We start from the raw sequence: 22,796 nt of genomic DNA, 5'->3' as shown, positions 1-22,796 counted from the left end.
CTAATGCGATGGTGTTTGCACAAGAAATGGGCGAATAAACGATTCAGTAACATTATAGGCATAACGCACATAACCGAACGAACACTATCTTGATCGACAGATGGCACTGGCTGTCCTTAATCCATTGCATGAAAGAGCAATTGAACATCGAGCTTAAAAAAGTAAAGGTGGGAGTCATTTGCAGGAAAGATAACAATCCGTGTGAACAAAGCACTATGCAACATCGCACTCTGTGTCGGAAATTAAAAAACAGTTACTTGTATATAAAGGAAAATTGATCACCGTTGTATACAATGTGATGCGTTTGGAATACTATAATGTAAATGAGAGTAATACACTAATCCTATAATTGTGTAGCGTGGCAGAGCCGTAGCTACGAAGGGAAATGGAGGGGAGGTTAACAGTCAACTAATTGTACAGTGGGATCCATGAGTATTACCGTGTAAATTGTGCATCACCATGTTCGTGCACTTTATTTGACCTAATAAGAGCTTCAAGAATTAAAAGAAAACTCAAAACAAGCTGTCGACAACTTCTGCACCAGCATACATAAAAAATCCATTGATTAAAAACACACAGGATATAAGAGTAAAATTAATGAAAATAGTCATGGACAATTTGCACGGTAATACTCATAGATCCCACTGTACAAGAGTGAGAATCGAGACGCCCAATCCAATTTATATTATTGTCAATCGGCAAAGAAATTATCTATAACTTTATTCTTCGCGAGAATTTGTTCGTGACGATGTGATACACGGCTATGGCTTGTCTAGATTTTTCAATCTGAGTAAGTATTTAGGCCCATGTGAAGGCAAATTTACCACAAAAATGACCACACATTAGATCTACGTCAAACATTTTAAGGAGGGTTGGGGTTTGTGGATAAATTATTGAAATACAAATTACCGATTGATGACTTACAGTATGGGTGCAAATCTCGGAAATGGTCAAAATCGGCCACTTCTGCGATTTGACGAAGTGCCTATAACTATTACGAGATAATGTTGTGTCATGAAAATCATAGTCAGTTATACGTAGAAGAATATTTTCATTCTCTGTATACTGTAATAACTGTACTGTACTCGATAGATCACACACTGTAAGTTGCCAATAGAACAAATTTCGAAGGTTAGGTCGCAGGACAATTTTGTACTAGCACAAATAAACGTTTATCTGTGGTACAGTGGGATCTATGAGTATTACCGTGCAAATTGTCCATCACCATGTTCGTCTACTTTATTTGACCTAATAAGAGCTTCAAGAATTAAAAGAAAGCTCAAAACAATCTGTTGACAACTTCTGCAGCAGCATACATAGATACCCATCGCTTAAAAACACATAGGATGGAAGAGAAAAAATTAATGAAAATAGTCATGGACAATTTGCACGGTAATACTCAAGGATCCCACTGTACTAGCAAGTAAGCTTTCTTGTAGTTAAGGGGGTGGGGTAAATTTTGTGGTGTACAAATTCCAAGGCCAATCATGTTTGGCAACACTCGTAACCGCTCACGCAGTGGTGCATAAAAATCCGTGCTTGAAATTGTAGTGTATATAATGGTCACATTGTTATTAATTAATAAAATTATGTTGATCTATGTAATGTACGTATTTAAGTCCACAATTTGACATTTTAAGTGAATATTTTAACATTCCTATTCGTCCTTTGTTGAAATGGGACGATCACTTCTTGAGTGAGATTTTGAAGACGCACTAAATCCGATACTTTACAGATAATGATAAAAGAACACACGGGGCGCAATATCGAAAGTGAGCAAACAGACGTTGTTTACTATTTGATGTTTATGTTTTCCACTGTACGCACCTGCATGGTCCGGCGAACCTTCCCTGCTGTTTCTGCTCCCGACCACGTAATTCCTCCTCCACGATCCGGGGGTGGGCGAAAGATTCTCCCTCGGACGCCTCACCATGTGACGTATCAGGCGTCGAAGCACTCGCTTCATGAGCGACGAGCTGGTATCAACCCGTCGCGTCATGTCCGACGGAACACGCGGATCGCACGACATTTCTATACAGACTGAAGCGAAAGACCTCGTCCGCCGGTTTACGCCGGAACAACAACCGGCCACGCATACAAGTCACGTCTCCCACCTGTTCGGAGCAGTGTTGCCAACCGCATTTTTACAATATCCCTGCACGCACGCGACTTGGACGAAAGTGGAATTCATAGAGGTGGAACCGTCGGACAATTTGTGTTCTGGAATTGTCATGTGCTCCTTATGCATAAAATCACAATACAATTTTCCGGCATACCCATCCCAAACAAACTTGCTACAAACTATTTACCTAGAGGTGAGGAATGTGTAAACACTAACAGATAAATAGTCCGTCCCCGTGCTCAATAACATGCATTACGAGGTCAAGAATTGAAACAAGAACAACGAAGCGTACAACCACCTATGCACCAGCATCAGTATAATTCCTGTCAAAGAAACATAAACATAAAGGTAAAAATGAATAGTGATGGATGTTTTACCTACTAATCTTCATACATCGCGTTTCTCATTTGAAACTCTCCGGTAGATGGCAAATCAATCGAATAAACTATAGATGGCAAATCAATCGAATAAACTAATCAAAAAATTCTTAATGCTAACGTACAGCAATAATGTGATTAGGCTTCACATCGAATTAGAAATTCACTGTAGCTATGTTTACACTAAATGATATGGTTGGAGAGAAAAAGCTAGTTGAGATTAAATTTAATTGCCGCAATCAACCCTACTCCTAAGTAACAAAATATTGATTTGAAACGATCCGGTAGGTGACACTACTGAAAAACTCAACCGCGTCGATTACACATATTGGAAGAAGAGTTTTAAATCCTGGCTCATTCTCACTAGTTAATCGTGTTGAATATCCTTGCGGTCTAAATTATCCGTCGTCTCAAACTCAATTTTTGAATCTTTTCAATGTAACCAATGGAGGTACCAAATACATAGTACATTCAGTCTGCCACTTCAAGACAAAACACTAAGTGCACAGCAACTTCGTCTTCGTTAAAATCCCTTCTGCCGCACTATCCCTAACAACGAACTGTAAAATTTCTTCGTGAACATTGGGCCTCTTTCTAACGTGTTTTGAAAAAGCCTGAAATGGTACATTTACTAGACATGTTACGTGGAACAAATACACAGAACGTATTAACAGGAAAACTACCCTTCACGTCACAACTAGCATTAATAATAATTTCCCGAGCACGACTTGTTCAGTGACTTGGTGATACCTTTAAAGCAGCTGAAATTTTTGCTCCAGTGTGAGGAAGAACAAATAGGCGGAAAATAAACCGTTTATCAACAATGCAAAAGAAATAAAACATAACACATTAATCTGTAGGCAATGATCGAAAAACACAAACAGACCATTTGAAGAAACGAAGAAAAAAATCATAACAATGCTGACGAAAGAAAAAGAACGCCCGCTGCTCTTTATAGAGGCTGCCACCAGTACAGGAAAGTATGTACAGGGTGTTTCACTCGTGGCGGAACCCTGTATTTCGTTCATAACTCGGACACTAAGTTGCAACGACATTTGGAGTGGACTTACCTCCGTTCATGCGAAGTCAGGTGACATCATAAGAAGTGCTAGAAATGGCCACCATTGGCGTCCAGGCAGCATTGGACGCGGCGTTCCATGTTGTGGAAAGTCCGTCTCAGTACGTCAGGTGTCCCTGCTTGGATGGCAGCACTGATGTTTGCTTTCAAGGCTTCTATGGTTCGCGGTTTGTTGGCGTAAAGCTGAGAATTCAAATATCCCCACAAAAGAAAAAAATCAGCAGACGGCGTGAGATCGGGCGAGCGCGGTGGCCAAAGTCCCCTGGAAATTACGTGGTCGCCGAAAAAAGACCGGATTTCGGCCATGCTTGCGCGCGAGGTGTGCGGTGTTGCTCCACCCTGCTGGAAATAACCAATGGATAATTCCTCATCGTCCAGTTGGTTTACGGGCGCGACCGATCGGCGCCGTTGCTACTCCAGGTCGCGCGATGTATTGCTGCGTGGACGCCAATGGTGGCCATTTCCAGCATTTCTTATGGTGTCACCTGACTTCGCATGAACGGAGGTAAGTCCACTCCAAATTTCGTTGCAATATCTATATTAGTGTCCGAGTTATGACAGAACTACAGGGTTCCGTCCCGAGTGAAACACCCGTTATATCGGCATCTCTTTCAGTGCTAGCCTGATGCATGCAATAATAGCGGTCTTACTTCAGTACCTAACATTCGACGCTCGATATGACGACATGACATAATATGACACTCTAAGGGTTAGTGTTGAACGTAGGGGGGTGCTGAAGGGGGTGCGCAAGCACCCTCCGCGCCCCTGAAAATAGACGAACTTGGCATCCATAAAGCATGGCAACCCTTATGAAAAACGGTGGATTACAGAGAATGTGACGAAATGTACACTGTGGAGGAGAATTCCTCGCAGTTCCCATCGACACACTAGCGTATAATTCATTGTGTGCTGTCTGCATGCAAAGGATATTATTCTACGAGGTTTTATGTCAGAACTCAAGTCTACTTCTTATTTCTAACTGTATAAATCTATCGACAGTTAAATTGTTTTGCAATATTAGCGCCTTCTCAAAATTCTAAAGGATACACTGCACCTTACGCCCCCAATGCGTCATATCATTATTAATAAATTTCGACATTTTGTGTTTATTATTGAAGGGTTTCAGACATCTCATTGAAAATTGATTTTTGAAACAGACAACTTGGATTTTTACAAAAAAAAATCTTGCTGGCAAAATATGGTCCAAAAATCCATGCGCATAGATATATATTGCTACGGTCGGCAACACTGCTCACTGCGCAAGCTCCAAACGCATGAAAAGCGGGTTGAATGTTACGAGTACACAACTACACACCCCTTCTCTCCCCCTCCAAAACTTTATGCTGTTCTTTGGAAAGAGAGAGAGAGTTGCCAACCGACAATGTTTCTTACTAGTCTTCGTGCTCAATGTGTCATGTTGGCTTCTTACAGAATACAGATAACACACGCCACAAAATTCCTCTTCCACACGTCGACCGTGGCAAGTGCATTTTCAAGAATGCCTGTTGTTATTACAGCCTTGCTTTCCTTAGATTGAATCACACTATGCATGGCGCAGGGTGATTCAAAAGTCGCGCGGCCCTAACTTTTAAACGCTTGTAACATGAAGATCGCCATTTACACAAATCTATGACAGTTTCCACCGCGGGCAATTGTGATGAAGCTACAATTGCGGACAATTACGATTACTTCTTGGAAAATGCACTTTTAAAAGTCGCAGGTAAGACAATTGCGACCAGATTGAGTGACACTGGGTGGTGACACGCGAATTGCAATCCCCATTCACAAAACGTTGCCATCTCACCTGAAATTAAGGGTAGTCAGGTTAGATATGGAATTGCATGTGAAATTATTTCCAACAAACGTGCAACACCTCTAGCGCAAATAACATATAATTAGTTACACTAATTCACCACTTCCCGAGGTTTACTATTTATCCTCGAAATCAATTGCTCTTTTTGAATTATAGTATTACCAGTTGTTATTAGCCTGAATCGGTTATATAAAGTATATAAAAGTTTTGACTGTGCATATTGCCCGTCATATTATCGAGATAAGTATCCCGGACCCATTAAATACAAGGTGGCGCTACCACTACACCATCTTGGAGCCCCGTACGTACGCCCTTTAGTGTATGTAGCAATGAAAAAATTGTTCAAAAGTACTTCCCGGGAAGTGTGTAAAAAATCCTTTCTTTACAGCGAATTTTTAAACGCTCAGGATTGAAACACTGATTATACTCACGCATGCAATTTTTTCCATGTGGTGAACGCCGCCTAAACATATACATAACTCATTTCTTCCGTTTTCGTATATTTCTAATTAAGAATAGCCTGAAACAGAGACAGGCGCCGAAACCCCTGCCTACGTAGCATAAAGCGCTGGGGGGCTATACTCGAACCAGACGCTTTTGACCTACTAACCCAGTCATGGAACCAGACTACAGTATAGATCGCTTCTATTTTTATCACACGGAAGACATGCATCGAATTATGCATTAGTAAATTTATATACAGGGCCATTTACAATTAATACTAATAGAGTGATTGTTACGATACTATGCGCACAGACTTCTTTTCGTGCGCTTTGCTCACGACATTCCCGGAATAGAGCATAGACACGGAAAGTGGTGACGTTTTCAGTGCTGGCATCAGGATAATCGCTTCATTTTAACAACGTGACCGTTTGTCACTTACTTCTACAATAAGGTTAACCGCGACGGTAGGCGAGAGGCCAACGGTCAAATGTGACAAGGAAGAATGCGTCCTTTCGAGGGGGGCGAGAGGGACACTCTCCCCACGCAAGCCGTTATTTGAAAATTAGAGGAAGTGTTTAGCTGCAGATTAGGCAGTATGGGGAATTACTGAAATCATATTCTAAGTATTTGCTCCACCTTAAACGTTAAAAAAGTTCATTAGCTTTCCATTGATTTATAGAAGGAAAAACCTGTTGAACGGTAACATTCTATGCAGGCAGCGTGTTACGTAAAAAAGGTACGTAAATACAAGTGAATTATGATAGACGTACGTCTACAAATTCGTGTTTTGTTTGGCAAATAATAAAAATTGATATATAATTAAAGAGGCTTCATCAGTAGTACACAGGAACTGGGGTGGGGTTTGGGAGGACAAAATCATTCGTCTGCTTACAAGAGTTGGTTTCAAGATATTTCTGTCTAATTGATCGATTGGTTTTGTTTATTTCACTTCGCTTCTATGCCATTTTTGGCTAGTCGCGAAGAGGAGGATGAGTGATATGATGAAATTGATGGAGACTCTCGCACAGAACATCCATGTCCAGGCCGGGATTCGAACCCGGAACCCCTGGCGTCGTAGCATGCTGTGTTAACCACTCCGTCACGGTGGTCGAAAAAAAAGGATCTCTAAGTCATCAAACCTCATAATCAAAACTATTTTGGCCATTTCGGAATTTGCCAGGAGTACATACGGAAATCTACAGGGGGAGACAGAGTTTAGATGTCTGCAAGCGGGATTTAAACGAACGAAATCCGAAACACATCTTTATTAGCTTTGTACAACAGGCAATAAAAAGGTGGTACCTAGATCCTGAAACACTGGCTGCAAAGAGTTTCGGGTGTTGCCTAGATCTTCAGCGATAGAATAACTTCCTATTTTGCTATTAGAAGAAAAAGAGCTTGCAAAGAAAGAATCAACGTAGAATTCATTATAATTAAAATAGTATACCAGTGATGAAATATAGTTAATCATGGCAAAACCAAATGGAGCGTCCTCTGAAAAAGCAATAGTCGGGCAAATCACACAGACTCTTTCTTGTTTGCAGATTCATTCATTCGCGTGGCATTTGTTTTTAAGTAAGGCGAGTAGCTGCCTTTGCAGCTTGGGAGAGTTCTTAATCTATGTTAATGGCTGTGATGGCTTCCTTACCTACCTCCGCGGGGGCAAGAGACGACGAACAATTTCCAAAAGTACGTGTTAGCGTAATTTATTGCGCAGATATTTCCCCCACGAGGCGTCTCGAGCAGTCATTCTTGCTTTTACGATGCAATGGCGTGCAACAAATGAACGTCGGTGTCTTTTTCCGTACAAAATGGCCAGACGGTGTCTTTGCCACAAAATTAAAGCACATATTTAGTGGAACCACGAGCAAAGCAACCTGCGCAGACCCGCGAGTCCTGTGCACCGTACCCCCGCGAGTAGGGGAGGGGGAGAGTTGACCATGCTTCCTTATGGCCCGAGGTGGAGGGAAGAAGGGAAAGCTGCGCGGGGACTTGTCCTCCCAATGTTTTTTTTTTTTTCGTGGACATGAAAAGGGGATTGCTCTAATTATAATAGGCGCTATGTGCTAGTCGAGGGATCTCGCCAACTAAGGTTTAGAGTTCGAGTGCAAGCTTGGCTTGATGTTCTTTGCGAGCGTTTAAGGGGATGAGGGACAATTTCGCAACAGCTGTGCATTTATTTCAATATCGTCCGAATGGGCAGTGCTACTGACAAAAAAGCAGGTGTTCAATAGAGTATGAATTTCTCCACATGTTGCAAGTGGAAGCGTTTTTTAAAGTTGATTATTAAGCTAGATCCGATGTTTGAAACATATGATGAATAAGATTTTCAGAAACCCATGCATTCCTTATGGGGAATCAACTTCAACTTAAACTTAAAGTTACGGCTAATCAAATGGAAGTTTCGACATTTCCGCCTGCCAATTATTAATTCAGTCTGTCCTTTTTCCGTTGATATCTTTTTCTATGCCGTCGGAAGATTGATGCAAAGAGAACAAATAAAATAATACTTCCATAAGAGCAATGTATTTCGCCTTGCCTCCTACGGGCATCCTGGCAGTGTTGCCAAACCTGATCGACATAAAAGAGCTAAATTTCACCGTAAAGTGAGTAAAAACTTTCAAGGGGTTAGATTTACGAAACTGGATAAAGTGCCTCCTGGTAATTTTCGGTGTCAAATGAGTGGGGGTGTGGGGGCGCTGTTAATACCGTTAGCTTTAAAGTGATGGCAATTTATTCTTAGTTTTCACCGTCTAGATCCGGCGGCATCACCCATCTCAATAATCCACCGATGGTGGTATGAAATCGAAAGTAAAGTATTCCCGTATAACAATATTACGTCCTCTTCACGTCAGCCAAGGCGCTATAAAGGAAAAGTATGTGGGGATGTAAGAAGGGGTGGAGCGACGCAGCCAATATAACAATATCACGTCACGTGCAAAATGTATACTTATGACAGAAGTTGTCTATAGAAGCCGGAGCCAGCGATGGCATCATAGTGGGGCAGGGGGCGGGTGCCATAGTTCACAGCCAAACGAGTGCACGAAAGAGACAGATCTGGCTCCAAAAGAGCGAAGCTGGCTACAGTGATCGGCAGCTGCCGAAGAGAGATGGACCTAGGGGAAATTGTCCCTCTCCCCCTTAAGGGGATCTTCGCTGAAAGCATTTATATGCCAACCTCTTTTTCACGTAGCACACCCTGGGCTGCATTTTTGCACGCTACCTAGGCTCCGGCGCCTGGGGGTTTTGTTTTCAGTTGTCCATACATGTTCGCCATTGACCCGTCATCTCATCTTATATCACCATTCATACCAATCGTTGCGATTAGCCAAGAGAGGAATAAAAGCGATGTAAAATAAGAAAATTACAAATATGCTATTTAGGGTGTCTCGCTTCTTTCTGGCGACTTGTCGCACTGTGCTACTTCTACCAGAAGTGTTGGAGGTGTGATTAATTTTGCCCCATTTCTGTGGCTAACGTCGTCGCATTGCAATCAAATGGGTCATGGTTCGGATCCCACTTTAGGTCCAAGTCAGATTAGCTTGCGAGTATAAAGTCGACTTCAGGCTTCTTTCAGACGGAAGTGACGAGGGACACTGACTGGAGTCAACTGCCCAACCGAGGCGACACGTTGCATGATATTGAGAAAACGGCTCAGTCCGAGCAACATGTGCAGCTTGGTCGCTTCGGTACGAAAGTTTGGAGGTTCGTTTCCAAAAGCCGGAATCGGTAACGGAGTGGTTAGCACAACGCACTACGACGAAAAGGGGTCCCGGGTTTGAATCCTGCCCTGGGAAAGGGTGCTCTTTGCGAGTGTCCCTTCATCAATTTCATCATATCATTACTCATACTCATCTTCGCGATTAGATAAAAGTGGTAGAAAAGTGAAGTAAAATAAACCAAATCATAATCAATCGTTTCCAAATGACACGTATAGCTAGACACTTCGCTCAGAAAGTTCTCTAAAACAAACTTTGAAGTATTCAAAAAGCATCTTTCTTTCGTGGCACCCTATACATCATTGTAAAGCAGCAATGCAATAACGAGAGGTAGCACTTTAGATCAAACTTTCTCAATTGCCCATCCGATATTGTCGATCAAAGTGCTTTCCATTGGGCGCCCTGAGGAATTATTCACTCCTCGAATCTCTTTTACGGTTACTAAAAGTTTCCCCGAAATTGGAGCCGTTGGAATAAACGAAGCCCGTAACCAGCGTTTCGCGTGTTGCAGAGCTATAATGGGCATCCGTCAGTCATCACCGACTGCTCAGAGAAATGTTCCGTTGATCGGTTCGTTCTTTGAACCGACACGAACTCAAACAGTGAGACTCGCGACATGCTCGATCGGTCACTTGGCATTAAGAGTTGCACTGCCAACACTTCTACTCGAAGATGGCAAGTTCGTCCGTTTAAATTGCCTGTGACTTTATTTTCTCTCTTTATTTTGACCCAGTATTGTCACTTTTTCCACTTTCAAGTTCTTTCTATATTTTAGCCTTTCATTTTGACTTTTTTCCCCTTTTCTTCATAGTTATTCCCATTTCACCATTTTCACCTCTTTTACACCAGTCTTTTCGGTTTCCCATAACACGTATTTTGCTTTATTTTACTTCGCTTTTCTGTCACTTTAGATGAGTGATGATATGATGAAGGGACACTCACATTGAGCATCCATGCTCAGGCCGGGATTCAACCCGGGATCTCTGGCGTCATAGCGGGCTGTGCTAACCACTCTGCCACGGAGGTCTGCTTTCTTTTCTTGCCTACCAATTATTTTGCACGCTTATGTCGCATGGCTTTTGGAAGAACTAGATTTTGACGTTTCTTCTTATTTTGCTTCGTTTTTTTGTCGCTGTGGGTTAATTACGACGATGACTTTTGACATTAAGGAAAGTTCTTCCTGCTTTTCTCAATCGACATGACAAACATTTTAAACCAACACAAAACAAGTATCGATATCACTAACTTTCGGTGTCTCGCAAAGAAGAGTCCACGTAGTTGTCGCTGATATTTGAACAAGACCAGTTTAGTTGTGTTATAGAATCTAAGAAAAGACGCGTGGCCCAATTTGATTGAGGGGGCGAAAGAACACGGATTTCTGGGGAACAGAAGACGAGATAAGTAACTGTTTCTGTTGGTTGCATATTATACGCGAGTGTGAGCTCTTATGTCACCATTAGACCCCGGATTTTTATGTAATACAAAGTACAAAATATGTACATAAATATGTAACAATAATTGATACAATATGTGACTAAATATGTATTATCAAAAGGATCTATAACTAAATATGTAGTATCAAGGCATATGTAATGTTAATAATAATCGAGTATCCAAGCAATTTCAAGAATTCTGCAAGATATTTATTTTATTTGAACATATTCAACATAATTTAAAAACATAAGTTGTTCAAATTAAAATTTGTAACAAATTTATACTCAAAAAAGCACAGCAACGTGTACATATTCAAGAAACCAATTGTGTTAACTGTTAATTACTTTCCACATCGCAAATTAATGTAGAATATGTAAATGTAGGGGCAGATTCAAGAAGAATCAATGCATGGAGGACATGTTTTGTTAAGAGTGAACCACTAGGTACTTTTCCATGTTTTCAGCTGTCATACACTGCCGTCGATCCGATAAAATGTTCTTGTAAGCTGAAAAGGGGAGAGGGGGCGGGGAATCCAGCATATTTCGATAAATAACAGTTTCCGTATTTGTTTTGGTCTTCAGCCTATCTTTCGACTTGGCAGTCAATCACTATGCATATCATTGATTAGAAAATATGACATCCCGATCCCATGAGGTACAAATTTTCTTCATGTTTCAGAGATCGAAAATGTAGGAAAAAGGATCAAGAAAAAAAAACCGAAATATGTTGTTTTATGTAAAGTAAATTAGCAAATATGTAAAATATGTAATATCCTGGCAAATATGTAAAAATATGTAACATGAAACGTATGCAAACTCATGTCAGTTGTATAATTCGTTGACATTTTCCTGTTCAAGGTATGTATAGAGAAAGGAATATGTAATTACATATAAATCTGGGCTCTAGAAACAATGAAACATGATGTGGTCAAGTTCTTGACAGATTCCTTCGATATTTCAGAGGAAACGTCTACGAAGGAAGAACCTGTAGCTTTCGAACATATTTAAAAAAGCTGCTGCTTGAAGAAGTTATCCTTGAAGAGTTTAACACGCTTATAATAGCAGCTATACATTTTACGATAGATGAACTACATAGTTCATTCAACACACTACATAGAAATCGGAATTGCGCGACAAAACTTTGGCAATCCCAGACAAGATAAGTTACAAAAAAGATAATCTCTTAAGCCGTATGACCAATGAGTTCATAACTTCATGTTACATAAATAGCCTCACTGGCATGTTAAAAAATCTGTTCGAGGCAACAAACGAGTCATTCACCCCCCCCCCCCCGCCTTTAACAACCTCTGTTCCAAAGAAACAAAAATGATATACTAGAAAACTCACTATATCTATTGTACAGTGGGCACCATGTTCGTGCACTTTATTTGACCCAATAAGAGCTTCCAGAATTGAAAGAAAACTCAAAACAAGCTGTTGACAACTTCTGCACCAGCATACATAAAAGTCCATCGATTAAAAACACATAGGAAGTAAGAGAAAAATTAATGAACATAGTCATGGACAATTTGCACGGTAACAATCATGGATTCCACTGTACTTTATACCTTTTCGCCAGTTCGTACAAGAATGCAACGTTTCAAGTTCTGGAGCATTTTGCGATTACATAATAGAGCAACTCCAACTTTCTAAAATCACTAAATCACAGCGAAATTACACTAGATTGGTAGACATGATATCCATCAAAAAGGCAGGAGCCGTATTTCATCATGCTGTGATCAAAAATCAGTTAAGAATCTCGTAATGTGCTTATTTCGAGTTGGGAAAATACCGGGACAAGGCTTAAACATTTTCTGTTGCTTAAAGTATAAACGAAGCCATTGAATTTTCCTCTTTTTACAGGGTAAATGATTTTGAAAAATATAATGGAGAACTCCAAACACCAATGCAGGTACGCAGCTTTCCAGGTTAATCTATGTGTGTTGCCTAGAGATCTAATCGTGACAAATCTACCCTGCATGGAGATAATCTCTGAAGGGGAGGGGGAGAAGGGCTTAAAAAGTTCAAACAGGTTTGCTAGTTCAGCGGACGAGATTGCAATTTAGCTGTGTCAAGATTTGTTAATATAGAAAGAGACGTTGCCAACCTCAGTCTTGAATTTTAACCTGTAGCATGATTTTGGGGTGCGTCTAAATCCAAAAACACAGCACTAGTTATGAAACGAGGTCAAGTTCTGAGGAAAGCATGTCATTTGAATAAAGCTATAGAAAATGGCTGCACACAGGCCCGGGGTATCACCATCTTAACCCCCACTTCTGTATACAGTTTCAGTTATAACTCTTAGGACAGTCATAGGAAATGTTTTTTTAATATTTTTACCACAGGAATTTCGTCGAAAAATACAGGCTCATCAGGACTCAAACCTGAGTTTCTGGCATACAGTCTCAATGCTCTGCCAATTGAGATACCGAGCCAGTCAGTCCTAGTTTCGCGCAGTTTTTTCCCATGTCGCGGTTTTACCTATAGCCCCATCCCTTAAATGTGTGTCTAGCTGCACATGGAAAAAAAATAGATGGATTTACCTACTACTCACACCAACATTGGACGCAAGCCGCTCATCGACAGATGACGTCAGGTTTACTACGACATAAATATACACATCCATGCGCTGGTGGTGTCGTCATTCATATGATTTGAATCTGTAGTCTAGTATTTCGGCAAGTTACCAGTTTTCTTTGTGACGTACTGTATCGGAAGGTGGGGCCTGTGTTCGATATTGGTGTGGAAAAGGAAACAGAAAGAACAACTCCGTTCAGAAAAAAATTGGTACATGTAAAATTTCAAAATAGCTTAATCGACTTAAATTTACGCTTACAATTGCACTATGAGGAGAAATATGATTCCTTGGAACGGAGCCAATGAGTATGTGGTGTTTCATGCGTGTAAGTTACATCACTAGCGCCACCAGACTAGTAGCACGAAGACAGTCGTGATGCAAAGGAAGAATGGTGTACAACCACTCAGAAAACGAGTGCATAATTTCCACTAATGCAAAGTTTTACTTCTATTTGGGTTACCTTGCAGTGTAATAACTCAGTTAGTGAATAATTAAGTTGCTGTTTGTTATATTTTCTTACCAAGTAACTCCAAAGTGAGGTCATTTCGTCAATCAATGATCGTTAAGTGATTTTTATTGACTCATCCGTATTCATCCACCTTGCATCTACGTCTTACACTAAGCAGTAGCTCCACCTAGTGATCGAGTGTGAAGACTTCCATGCGAGCGAAGAAAGTATTACTTATTCTAGAATTTATCCATTGTTTTATGAATGATTGCGTGCATTTTGGCAGAACTGAAATAAATATATGCCTCCTCCACTTCAAGGTGTCCTTTTCAGAGCATTATGCCACACGGAAATCGACGTGAGAATAGCCGCAGAAAGAGACCACGTTAGCCATGACCTGCCAAACTGAAAAGTCACCCCGTAGCGTATGTCCCGATCACGAGAAGGGCGTGTGGAAGCATTGTGGAGGACATCGATGTGTTAATCTGCTTGACCCAGATCTTTTTTGAACTTCTTTTTTTTTCTTTCATGAAGCCCTCGACGGCGCTGTGAAAGTGTGCAGGTAATTGTAGACGAACAGTGTAAATATTTATAAGACCTACATGTGGCAATATTAATTTTTATCTCGTCCTGGTTCTTCGAGCGTAGCATAGCAAAGGTCAAGATTCAGGAATCGGCACGGGAAAGATACATACATAAACATGCATCGTTGAAAGTTGTTGTTCTTGAGTCTGAAATAGTTTCTATCTCTCTGTGTTAATCTCGAAGGTGAGAATGATTGAAGACAGCTAAACAGATAAAAAAAAAAAGCAAACGATGCAGCGACTCTGTCGGATCTCGAAACTAAACATGCAAAGGTGAGATTATGAGTACATACTAAATACCCTCAGCAATGTTTAGTATCCGTATGGGATTCCTGTTTGTTTAGTTATTGATTTATTTAGTTTATTTTAATCCGCTTTTCTGCCACTTTTGACTAATCGCAAAGATGGGGATGAGTGATGATATTGACGAAGGGATGGATATCCACAAGGAACACCCCTGGTTAGGCCTGGATTCGAACCACGGACCTCTGACGTCATAACCTGCTGTGATAACCACTCCACCACCATTCATTCCTGTTAACAGATATCGAATGGATCGACACTTGAGAGACAATGGATATACCAGTCGAGACTGTTTACATGTCATGACATTTGTAGGATTAGTAAATACGGAGATATGGATCATGGACTCGTATAAGCACCTTCAACCTTCAACGTCAAATCATGTGATTATGATTTATAACTCTATGCAGTACAACCATAGATTATGATGGGTGTAAAACTATCGAATCGTCTTGCGAGGCGTTGAGACTAGAGCCATCTTCTGATTCGTTCCAAACCACTGTTGCCAGCCAATCACGTTTAATCTAATTATAAATTCATGAAACAACTATTTTCTGTTTAGTCCTTATCTTTAGTTTACAGATCTCATAGTTTCAAGAAATGTTTAATCTCATATAGCAACTCAACTACTGAAATTGTTAAGATCTGTTTAAGCGACTAGTCTGCCATCGAGTGGACAGTTCTAAACAAGGCACTTTCATTACCTCGAATTTTCATCCATAGCAACCCACGGTGAAGCGTATAAATGATAAGGCAAATTGTCCATCGTATTTTCATTCACTTTTGTTCTGTGCAATATTGGGATTAGAAATTTACTAAAACTATTTTATCTGTATATGTTTTAGGGAATGGATTTGTACTGATGTTGGTGCAGATGTTCTCAACTGTTTCCTTGCTGTTTTGTTTCAGTTGAAAAGATCTAATCAGGCAAATTGTCCATAACCATGTTCATTCACTTTTGTTCTACGCATATGACGTTTAAGACAAAACGGCAAGGAAACAATTGAGAACATCTGGACCAATATCAGTACAACTCCATTCGCTAAAACATGTAGGATGTTGGAGAATAATAAAAGTTTGGTTATATTTATTCATCCCACTGTAAATCTCTGTTTTTAAGGGCTGGAACTGTACTGATGCTCATGTAGAGGTTTGTGAAATGCTAGGTTTGGATCTTGTTTCAATTATTGAAGCCCGCACAGTGACGAGCAATTTACCTGATGTTATTTTATGCATCCGATGGGCGCCAGAATCGACAACTCTGCAGGAAAAGCGATTCGTCTGTGACTTTCCCTCGGAGCAGCAAAAGATCACAGGAGGATCAGCCTACCGGAAGCACGCGAGCCTCTCTCTTTGGTTTACTCTTCGGTTTAGGAAATGGCCTTGCGTATTACGTCACAGCCTGCACAACACTTGATCAAGGAACTTTCTACAGGCCCCGCCCAGAACTTCCACGTCACTCCTCTGGGCCCGTGACCACATTAGCCCCGTCTAGTTCGCTGCACTTTTTGACACTGGGTGTAGTGCAGGTGGATGCCGGTGTTAGGCTGGTGCAAGGAATAGACGGAAAGCGGTGTTCAAGTTCATAAGATTCAACAAAGCCTGTCTGCTGCTTTAAACGTTCATTTGATTAGTTAGCACGCACCACGTGACCATACACTACACTGCCAGAACGGTGCAAACACCAAATCAAAGAAGTAGACGATTTGGTCGATAGCCCGAGAGAATATTTTCTTCAGACGAGTCGGTGTGGAGAAAGAGTCAAGAAGTACTTAGACGCAGGACAAACGGCGCCTTTTACAGTGCTGTATCCGTCCTTCAGTCCGTGTCAATTGTAGTTCGTCAGAAAACACTTGGTACTCTGATCACCCAGCCTTTTTCAATGAGTACCTGGGTGGCAACGCAGGTCTCGTGGTGCTCTCTACATCACCTTCAATGTGGCCGAAATCGAAGAAGTGTGGAGCCCTACCTCCACGCCAACATGACACGGTGCAATGCACAGGGGATAGCTTTACCTTTTTTATATATTCATATTTTGTGTATAGTGATTGTACAGTTGATCCATAGTAGCGATTCCATGCCGTGGCTGCACCAATACAGGGGTGTTAGGGGTGACCCTTTCCGAAGACACCCAAGTGTCAACCTCCCTTCCACGTAGTACACCCTGGACTGCGTTTTGCAGACTAGCGAAGCTCTGGCGCCTGGACTAACGGCCGGTATAATCCTCTATGGGGCTCGTGTTGTGTCGTCCTTATGTGTTTGTGATTGCCCCTTCGTCCATCTTATCTTATTACCATTCATCCATATCTTCGCGATTAGCCAAAAGTGGCAGGACCAGTGGCGTATACTGAGTCCAAGATTTGGGCTATCTCACTACGTCACGTGGTCCTAGGCTATGAATAAAAATAAATTTACCAACTCCTAACAAATCAGGTTGGCAACTCATAAGAATTCAGGTTGGCAACTCATAAGAATTCAGGTTGCCAACTCATAAGAATTCAGGTTGCCAACTCATAAGAATTCAGGTTGCCAACTCATAAGAATTCAGGTTGCCAACTCATAAGAATTCAGGTTGCCAACTCATAAGAATTCAGGTTGCCAACTCATAAGAATTCAGGTTGCCAACTCATAAGAATTCAGGTTGCCAACTCATAAGAATTCAGGTTGGCAACTCATAAGAATTCAGGTTGGCAACTCATATGAAACGAGTTTGCCAACTCATAGGAAACCAGGTTGCCAACTCATAGGACACCAGGTTGCCAACTCATAGGACACCAGGTTGCCAACTCATAGGAAACCAGGTTGCCAACTCATAGGAAACCAGGTTGCCAACTCATAGGAAACCAGGTTGCCAACTCATAGGAAACCAGGTTGCCAACTCATAGGAAACCAGGTTGCCAACTCATAGGAAACCAGGTAGGATGGCCAAGTAAAATAAATCTATACAGAACTTATTCTGTGTGTAGACGTTATTAGAGGGCTCGTAGCTGTCAAAACGAGGACTCAACGCCAAAACTTTATTAACAAGATTTGCCGACCTTGCTGTTCCCTACACGGTGAGAACATTTGTGAACTGTTATAAGGCACAGTAATGTGATATTTACCTTTTTCTTGCTGGGTTTCAATAACAAAAAATTGATTTCACGCTCTGAAAATATTGCAACGTTAAGTACACCGCCCATCCCCAAGTTTATTAAATAAATCTTTCGTTCTTCGTACTCAACACCATAGCGACAATCTCCCTCGGTGACGACAATGACAAGTTTCCTAACCTCATTTGCCATGTCGTCTCCTCGTCGTGGCGGACTTCATTTGTTTCTTCCCAAATCCGTGTTTGCATTAAGCTCACCCATTCTACTAGGATTTCCATGCCGCACAGCTGTTGCCTACTCGTGTCAGATGTACTACGACCGTTCCCAGTGACGTATTTAAGAGTGAGCTAGCTATCGGGCTTTACGACGAGTTTCATTCGAGGCTTTACTGTAAGACTTATTAGAGGCTTGCCAAGTGGGTTGTTGGCGTCATCACTTATACAGTGCCTTTCACGGTCGAGTTGGCCGTGGAGCGGCGACTAGCACACCGGGCAGCAAGAGAGCATCTGCCGTCAAACTGGATGCAAGATCCGCGTAACTGGAACCGCTAGCTATATACTGAAATAAGCTCGTACAATTACATTGACAGTTAAAATTAAAATAAGCACGTACCTTGTTACAGAAAGTGTTGGAAATGTTGTCCACCTGCTTCCACACATTTACGGCATATTTGAAAGGAAATTTTCACTAACACGCATCAGTTCCTCTTCTGAAATTACTTCAATTTCTCTCCTGATGTTCTCTTTCAATTCTTCTAATGTATGACCTTCGGGTTTAAAAGTTTGGTAGCTCGCCTCGCAGACGTCGTGGAAATGGCTGTTTCTTGTCAAGGCGCTGGAGGGATTTGTGAGGAATACAAAGGACGTTCAATAACTTTTGCACAGATGGTTATAATATTCTTATTAGTTGCAATATGATGAAATTTTAGGTGGACATACTCTGCTCCTTTGGCTAGAAGACCATGTCACTCAATGTAGCCTCCATCTGCTGTGACGCATCTCGTCCAACGTTCTTTCCATGCCTTGAATGCACTTCGGTAAAATTCAGGTGGCTGACTTTCACACCATTGTTTCACACAAGACATGAGGTCGTTGTCACTGTCGAATGTTTTCCCCCGCAGGTGGGCCTTCAGACGACCAAACAGGAAGAAATCCGAAGGAGCCAAGTCCGGACTATAGGGAGGCTGAGGGACGACTTCCCATCCCATTTTCATGATTTTTTGCTGTGTCATCATGGCTGTGTCAGGCTTGGCATTGTCATGGATATACGACGTGGTCTCCAGACCAAGAGACCGGAGCTGCGAGGTAAGGTCATCAACTGTATGTTCCAATCGTGCTCCAACTTCGTCTAGTTTCTCCTCTGTAAGCTCAAGAAATTTCACCCTTCGCGTCTTATCAAGAACAGACCCTGTTGACCTAAATTTGTTCACAAGTTTTCGAACACCGTCCAAAAACGCCAACTTCTCTATAAGAATTCGTAATGACGTAAGAGTCGTACCTAAAAATTCGTTGTTTTAAATTGTACGGATAGCGTGACATTATTAGACTGAAGAAAAGCACCAGTAATCAGGGTTGTTAAATGTCCAGGAACCCATAAATTCTAATGGGTTCCTCTGCTGGACCGGAACCTTTTTCTGGCATAATTTAAATTCGGTCCAAGTTGCGTATTGTTTCATGGAAAAAGGTTCCTGGACCGAATTTAAATTCAGCTGGAAAAAAGGTTCCTGGACCGTATTTAAATTCAGCCGGAAAAAAAGGTTCCTGGACCGTATTTAAATTCAGCCGGAAAAAAAGGTTCCTGGACCGAATTTAAATTCAGCCGGAAAAAAGGTTCCTGGACCGAATTTAAATTCAGCCGGAAAAAAGGTTCCTGGACCGTATTTAAATTCAGCCGGAAAAAAAGGTTCCTGGACCGTATTTAAATTCAGCCGGAAAAAAAGGTTCCTGGACCGAATTTAAATTCAGCCGGGAAAAAAGGTTCCTGGACCGAATTTAAATTCAGCCGGGAAAAAAGGTTCCTGGACCGAATTTAAATTCAGCCGGAAAAAGGGTTCCTGGACCGAATTTAAATTCAGCCGGAAAAAAAGGTTCCTGGACCGAATTTAAATTCAGCCGGAAAAAAAGGTTCCTGGACCGAATTTAAATTCAGCCGGAAAAAAGGTTCCTGGACCGCATTTAAATTCAGCCGGAAAAAGGTTCCTGGACCGTATTTAAATTCAGCCGGAAAAAAAGGTTCCTGGACCGAATTTAAATTCAGCCAAAAAAAAAGGTTCCTGGACCGAATTTAAATTCAGCCGGAAAAAAGGTTCCTGGACCGAATTTAAATTCAGCCGGAAAAAGGTTCCTGGACCGAATTTAAATTCAGCCGGAAAAAAAGGTTCCTGGACCGAATTTAAATTCAGCCGGAAAAAAGTCCCTGGACCGAATTTAAATTCAGCCAGAAAAAAGGTTCCTGGACCGAATTTAAATTCAGCCGGAAAAAAGGTTCCTGGACCGTATTTAAATTCAGCCGAAAAAAAAGGTTCCTGGACCGAATTTAAATTCAGCCGGAAAAAGTCCCTGGACCGAATTTAAATTCAGCCGGAAAAAGGTTCCTGGACCGAATTTAAATTCAGCCGGAAAAAGGTTCCTGGACCGAATTTAAATTCAGCTGGAAAAAAGGTTCCTGGACCGAATTTAAATTCAGCCGGAAAAAAGTCCCTGGACCGAATTTAAATTCAGCCGGAAAAAGGTTCCTGGACCGAATTTAAATTCAGCCGGAAAAAAGGTTCCTGGACCGAATTTAAATTCAGCTGGAAAAAGGTTCCTGGACCGTATTTAAATTCAGCCGGAAAAAAAGGTTCCTGGACCGAATTTAAATTCAGCCGGAAAAAAAGGTTCCTGGACCGAATTTAAATTCAGCCGGAAAAAAGGTTCCTGGACCGAATTTAAATTCAGCCGGAAAAAAGGTTCCTGGACCGAATTTAAATTCAGCCGGAAAAAAAGTCCCTGGACCGTATTTAAATTCAGCCGGAAAAAAAGGTTCCTGGACCGAATTTAAATTCAGCCGGAAAAAAGGTTCCTGGACCGTATTTAAATTCAGCCGAAAAAAAAGGTTCCTGGACCGTATTTAAATTCAGCCGGGAAAAAAGGTTCCTGGACCGAATTTAAATTCAGCCGGGAAAAAAGGTTCCTGGACCGAATTTAAATTCAGCCGGGAAAAAAGGTTCCTGGACCGAATTTAAATTCAGCCGGAAAAAAGGTTCCTGGACCGAATTTAAATTCAGCCGGAAAAAAAGGTTCCTGGACCGAATTTAAAATCAGCCGGAAAAAAGGTTCCTGGACCGAATTTAAATTCAGCCGGAAAAAAGGTTCCTGGACCGAATTAAAATTCAGCCGGAAAAAAGGTTCCTGGACCGAATTTAAATTCAGCTGGAAAAAGGTTCCTGGACCGTATTTAAATTCAGCCGGAAAAAAAGGTTCCTGGACCGAATTTAAATTCAGCCGGAAAAAAAGGTTCCTGGACCGAATTTAAATTCAGCCGGAAAAAAAGGTTCCTGGACCGAATTTAAATTCAGCCGGAAAAAAGGTTCCTGGATCGAATTTAAATTCAGCCGGAAAAAAAGTCCCTGGACCGTATTTAAATTCAGCCGGAAAAAAAGGTTCCTGGACCGAATTTAAATTCAGCCGGAAAAAAGTCCCTGGACCGAATTTAAATTCAGCCGGAAAAAGGTTCCTGGACCGAATTTAAATTCAGCCGGAAAAAAGGTTCCTGGACCGAATTTAAATTCAGCCGGAAAAAAGGTTCCTGGACCGAATTTAAATTCAGCAGGAAAAAAGGTTCCTGGACCGAATTTAAATTCAGCCGGAAAAAAGTCCCTGGACCGAATTTAAATTCAGCCGGAAAAAAGGTTCCTGGACCGAATTTAAATTCAGCCGGAAAAAAGGTTCCTGGACCGTATTTAAATTCAGCAGGAAAAAAGGTTCCTGGACCGAATTTAAATTCAGCCGGAAAAAGTCCCTGGACCGAATTTAAATTCAGCCGGAAAAAGGTTCCTGGACCGAATTTAAATTCAGCTGGAAAAAATGTTCCCGGACCGTATTTAAATTAATCCGGAAAGAAAGGCTCCTGGACCGAATTGAAATACCTTACAGATAAAAAGGTTCTTTACGGTCCAGAACCCATTTACGCTTGCTGATTTTCTCTCCTGGACCGGAATTGAATTTATTAAAAATTTCTGGACCTTTAACAACCCTGCCAGTAACACGTAAACTAAAACAAAACACTTGTTAATTCCTTAACACTTCACAAATACGTGCAAACTGGATACTGAAGCACTGACGCGCCGAGTTCCAAGGTCAGCGTACAACTGTGGGTCTAAATGCCGGCAGATGCGCTCTCACTGAGCGCACGCTACCCGCCGCTCCACGGCCAATTCAGCCGTGAAAGGCACTGTCGATAAATGTGTTCTTTAAAGTTTTAGAGTTGTTACATTAGGTGTTTTAATCAACCTTTCACAAGAATTTGAACCTAGGAGAGCTCTGGCTTCGTAGCACGTTACGCTAAGCCCCTCCCCCTTTTCGTCGTCGAGTAATTATATACTGCCCCATAAAACACACGCTTGCATAGTGACTGTACATATTTATGTTAAGTATAGGATCAATTATTGGTGACCCTCAAGTTTTTTCTACGTACCACGATGGTATGTCTGTCTGTCTGTGCACCTGAACCGAAGTAAAAAACTGACTTTCCGTTGTACCGTCACCGGCAATAAAAATGGGGACACCTCGATCAGCTACTTCTACCACCGCTGTAGAAAGAACTAA

General features: G+C 41.4%; 1 protein-coding gene across 6 annotated transcripts in view; it reads right to left on the bottom strand.

Annotated features, from left to right (window-relative positions):
- The window catches only part of LOC145987602 (uncharacterized), a 616,185-nt gene that overhangs the window by 84,995 nt on the left and 508,394 nt on the right, over nucleotides 1–22,796 (bottom strand). Inside the window, exon 1 of one of the 6 annotated variants that reach the window (XM_083121965.1) lies at nucleotides 1,828–2,049. The exons of the other annotated variants lie outside the window; for them this stretch is intronic. Within the exon in view, the coding sequence (XP_082978091.1) occupies nucleotides 1,828–2,029 (202 nt within the window). The 5' untranslated portion in view covers nucleotides 2,030–2,049. Of the gene's footprint in view, nucleotides 1–1,827; nucleotides 2,050–22,796 lie in introns of those variants that run through there. 6 annotated transcript variants of the gene reach the window in all.

Source organism: Lepisma saccharinum, chromosome 5 (genome assembly GCF_977018435.1).
Source record: "Lepisma saccharinum chromosome 5, izLepSacc3.1, whole genome shotgun sequence".
NCBI classification, from domain to species: domain Eukaryota; kingdom Metazoa; phylum Arthropoda; class Insecta; order Zygentoma; family Lepismatidae; genus Lepisma; species Lepisma saccharinum.
The sequence above is the reverse complement of the archived record's forward strand: the minus strand, read 5'-3'. Positions and strand labels throughout refer to the sequence as shown.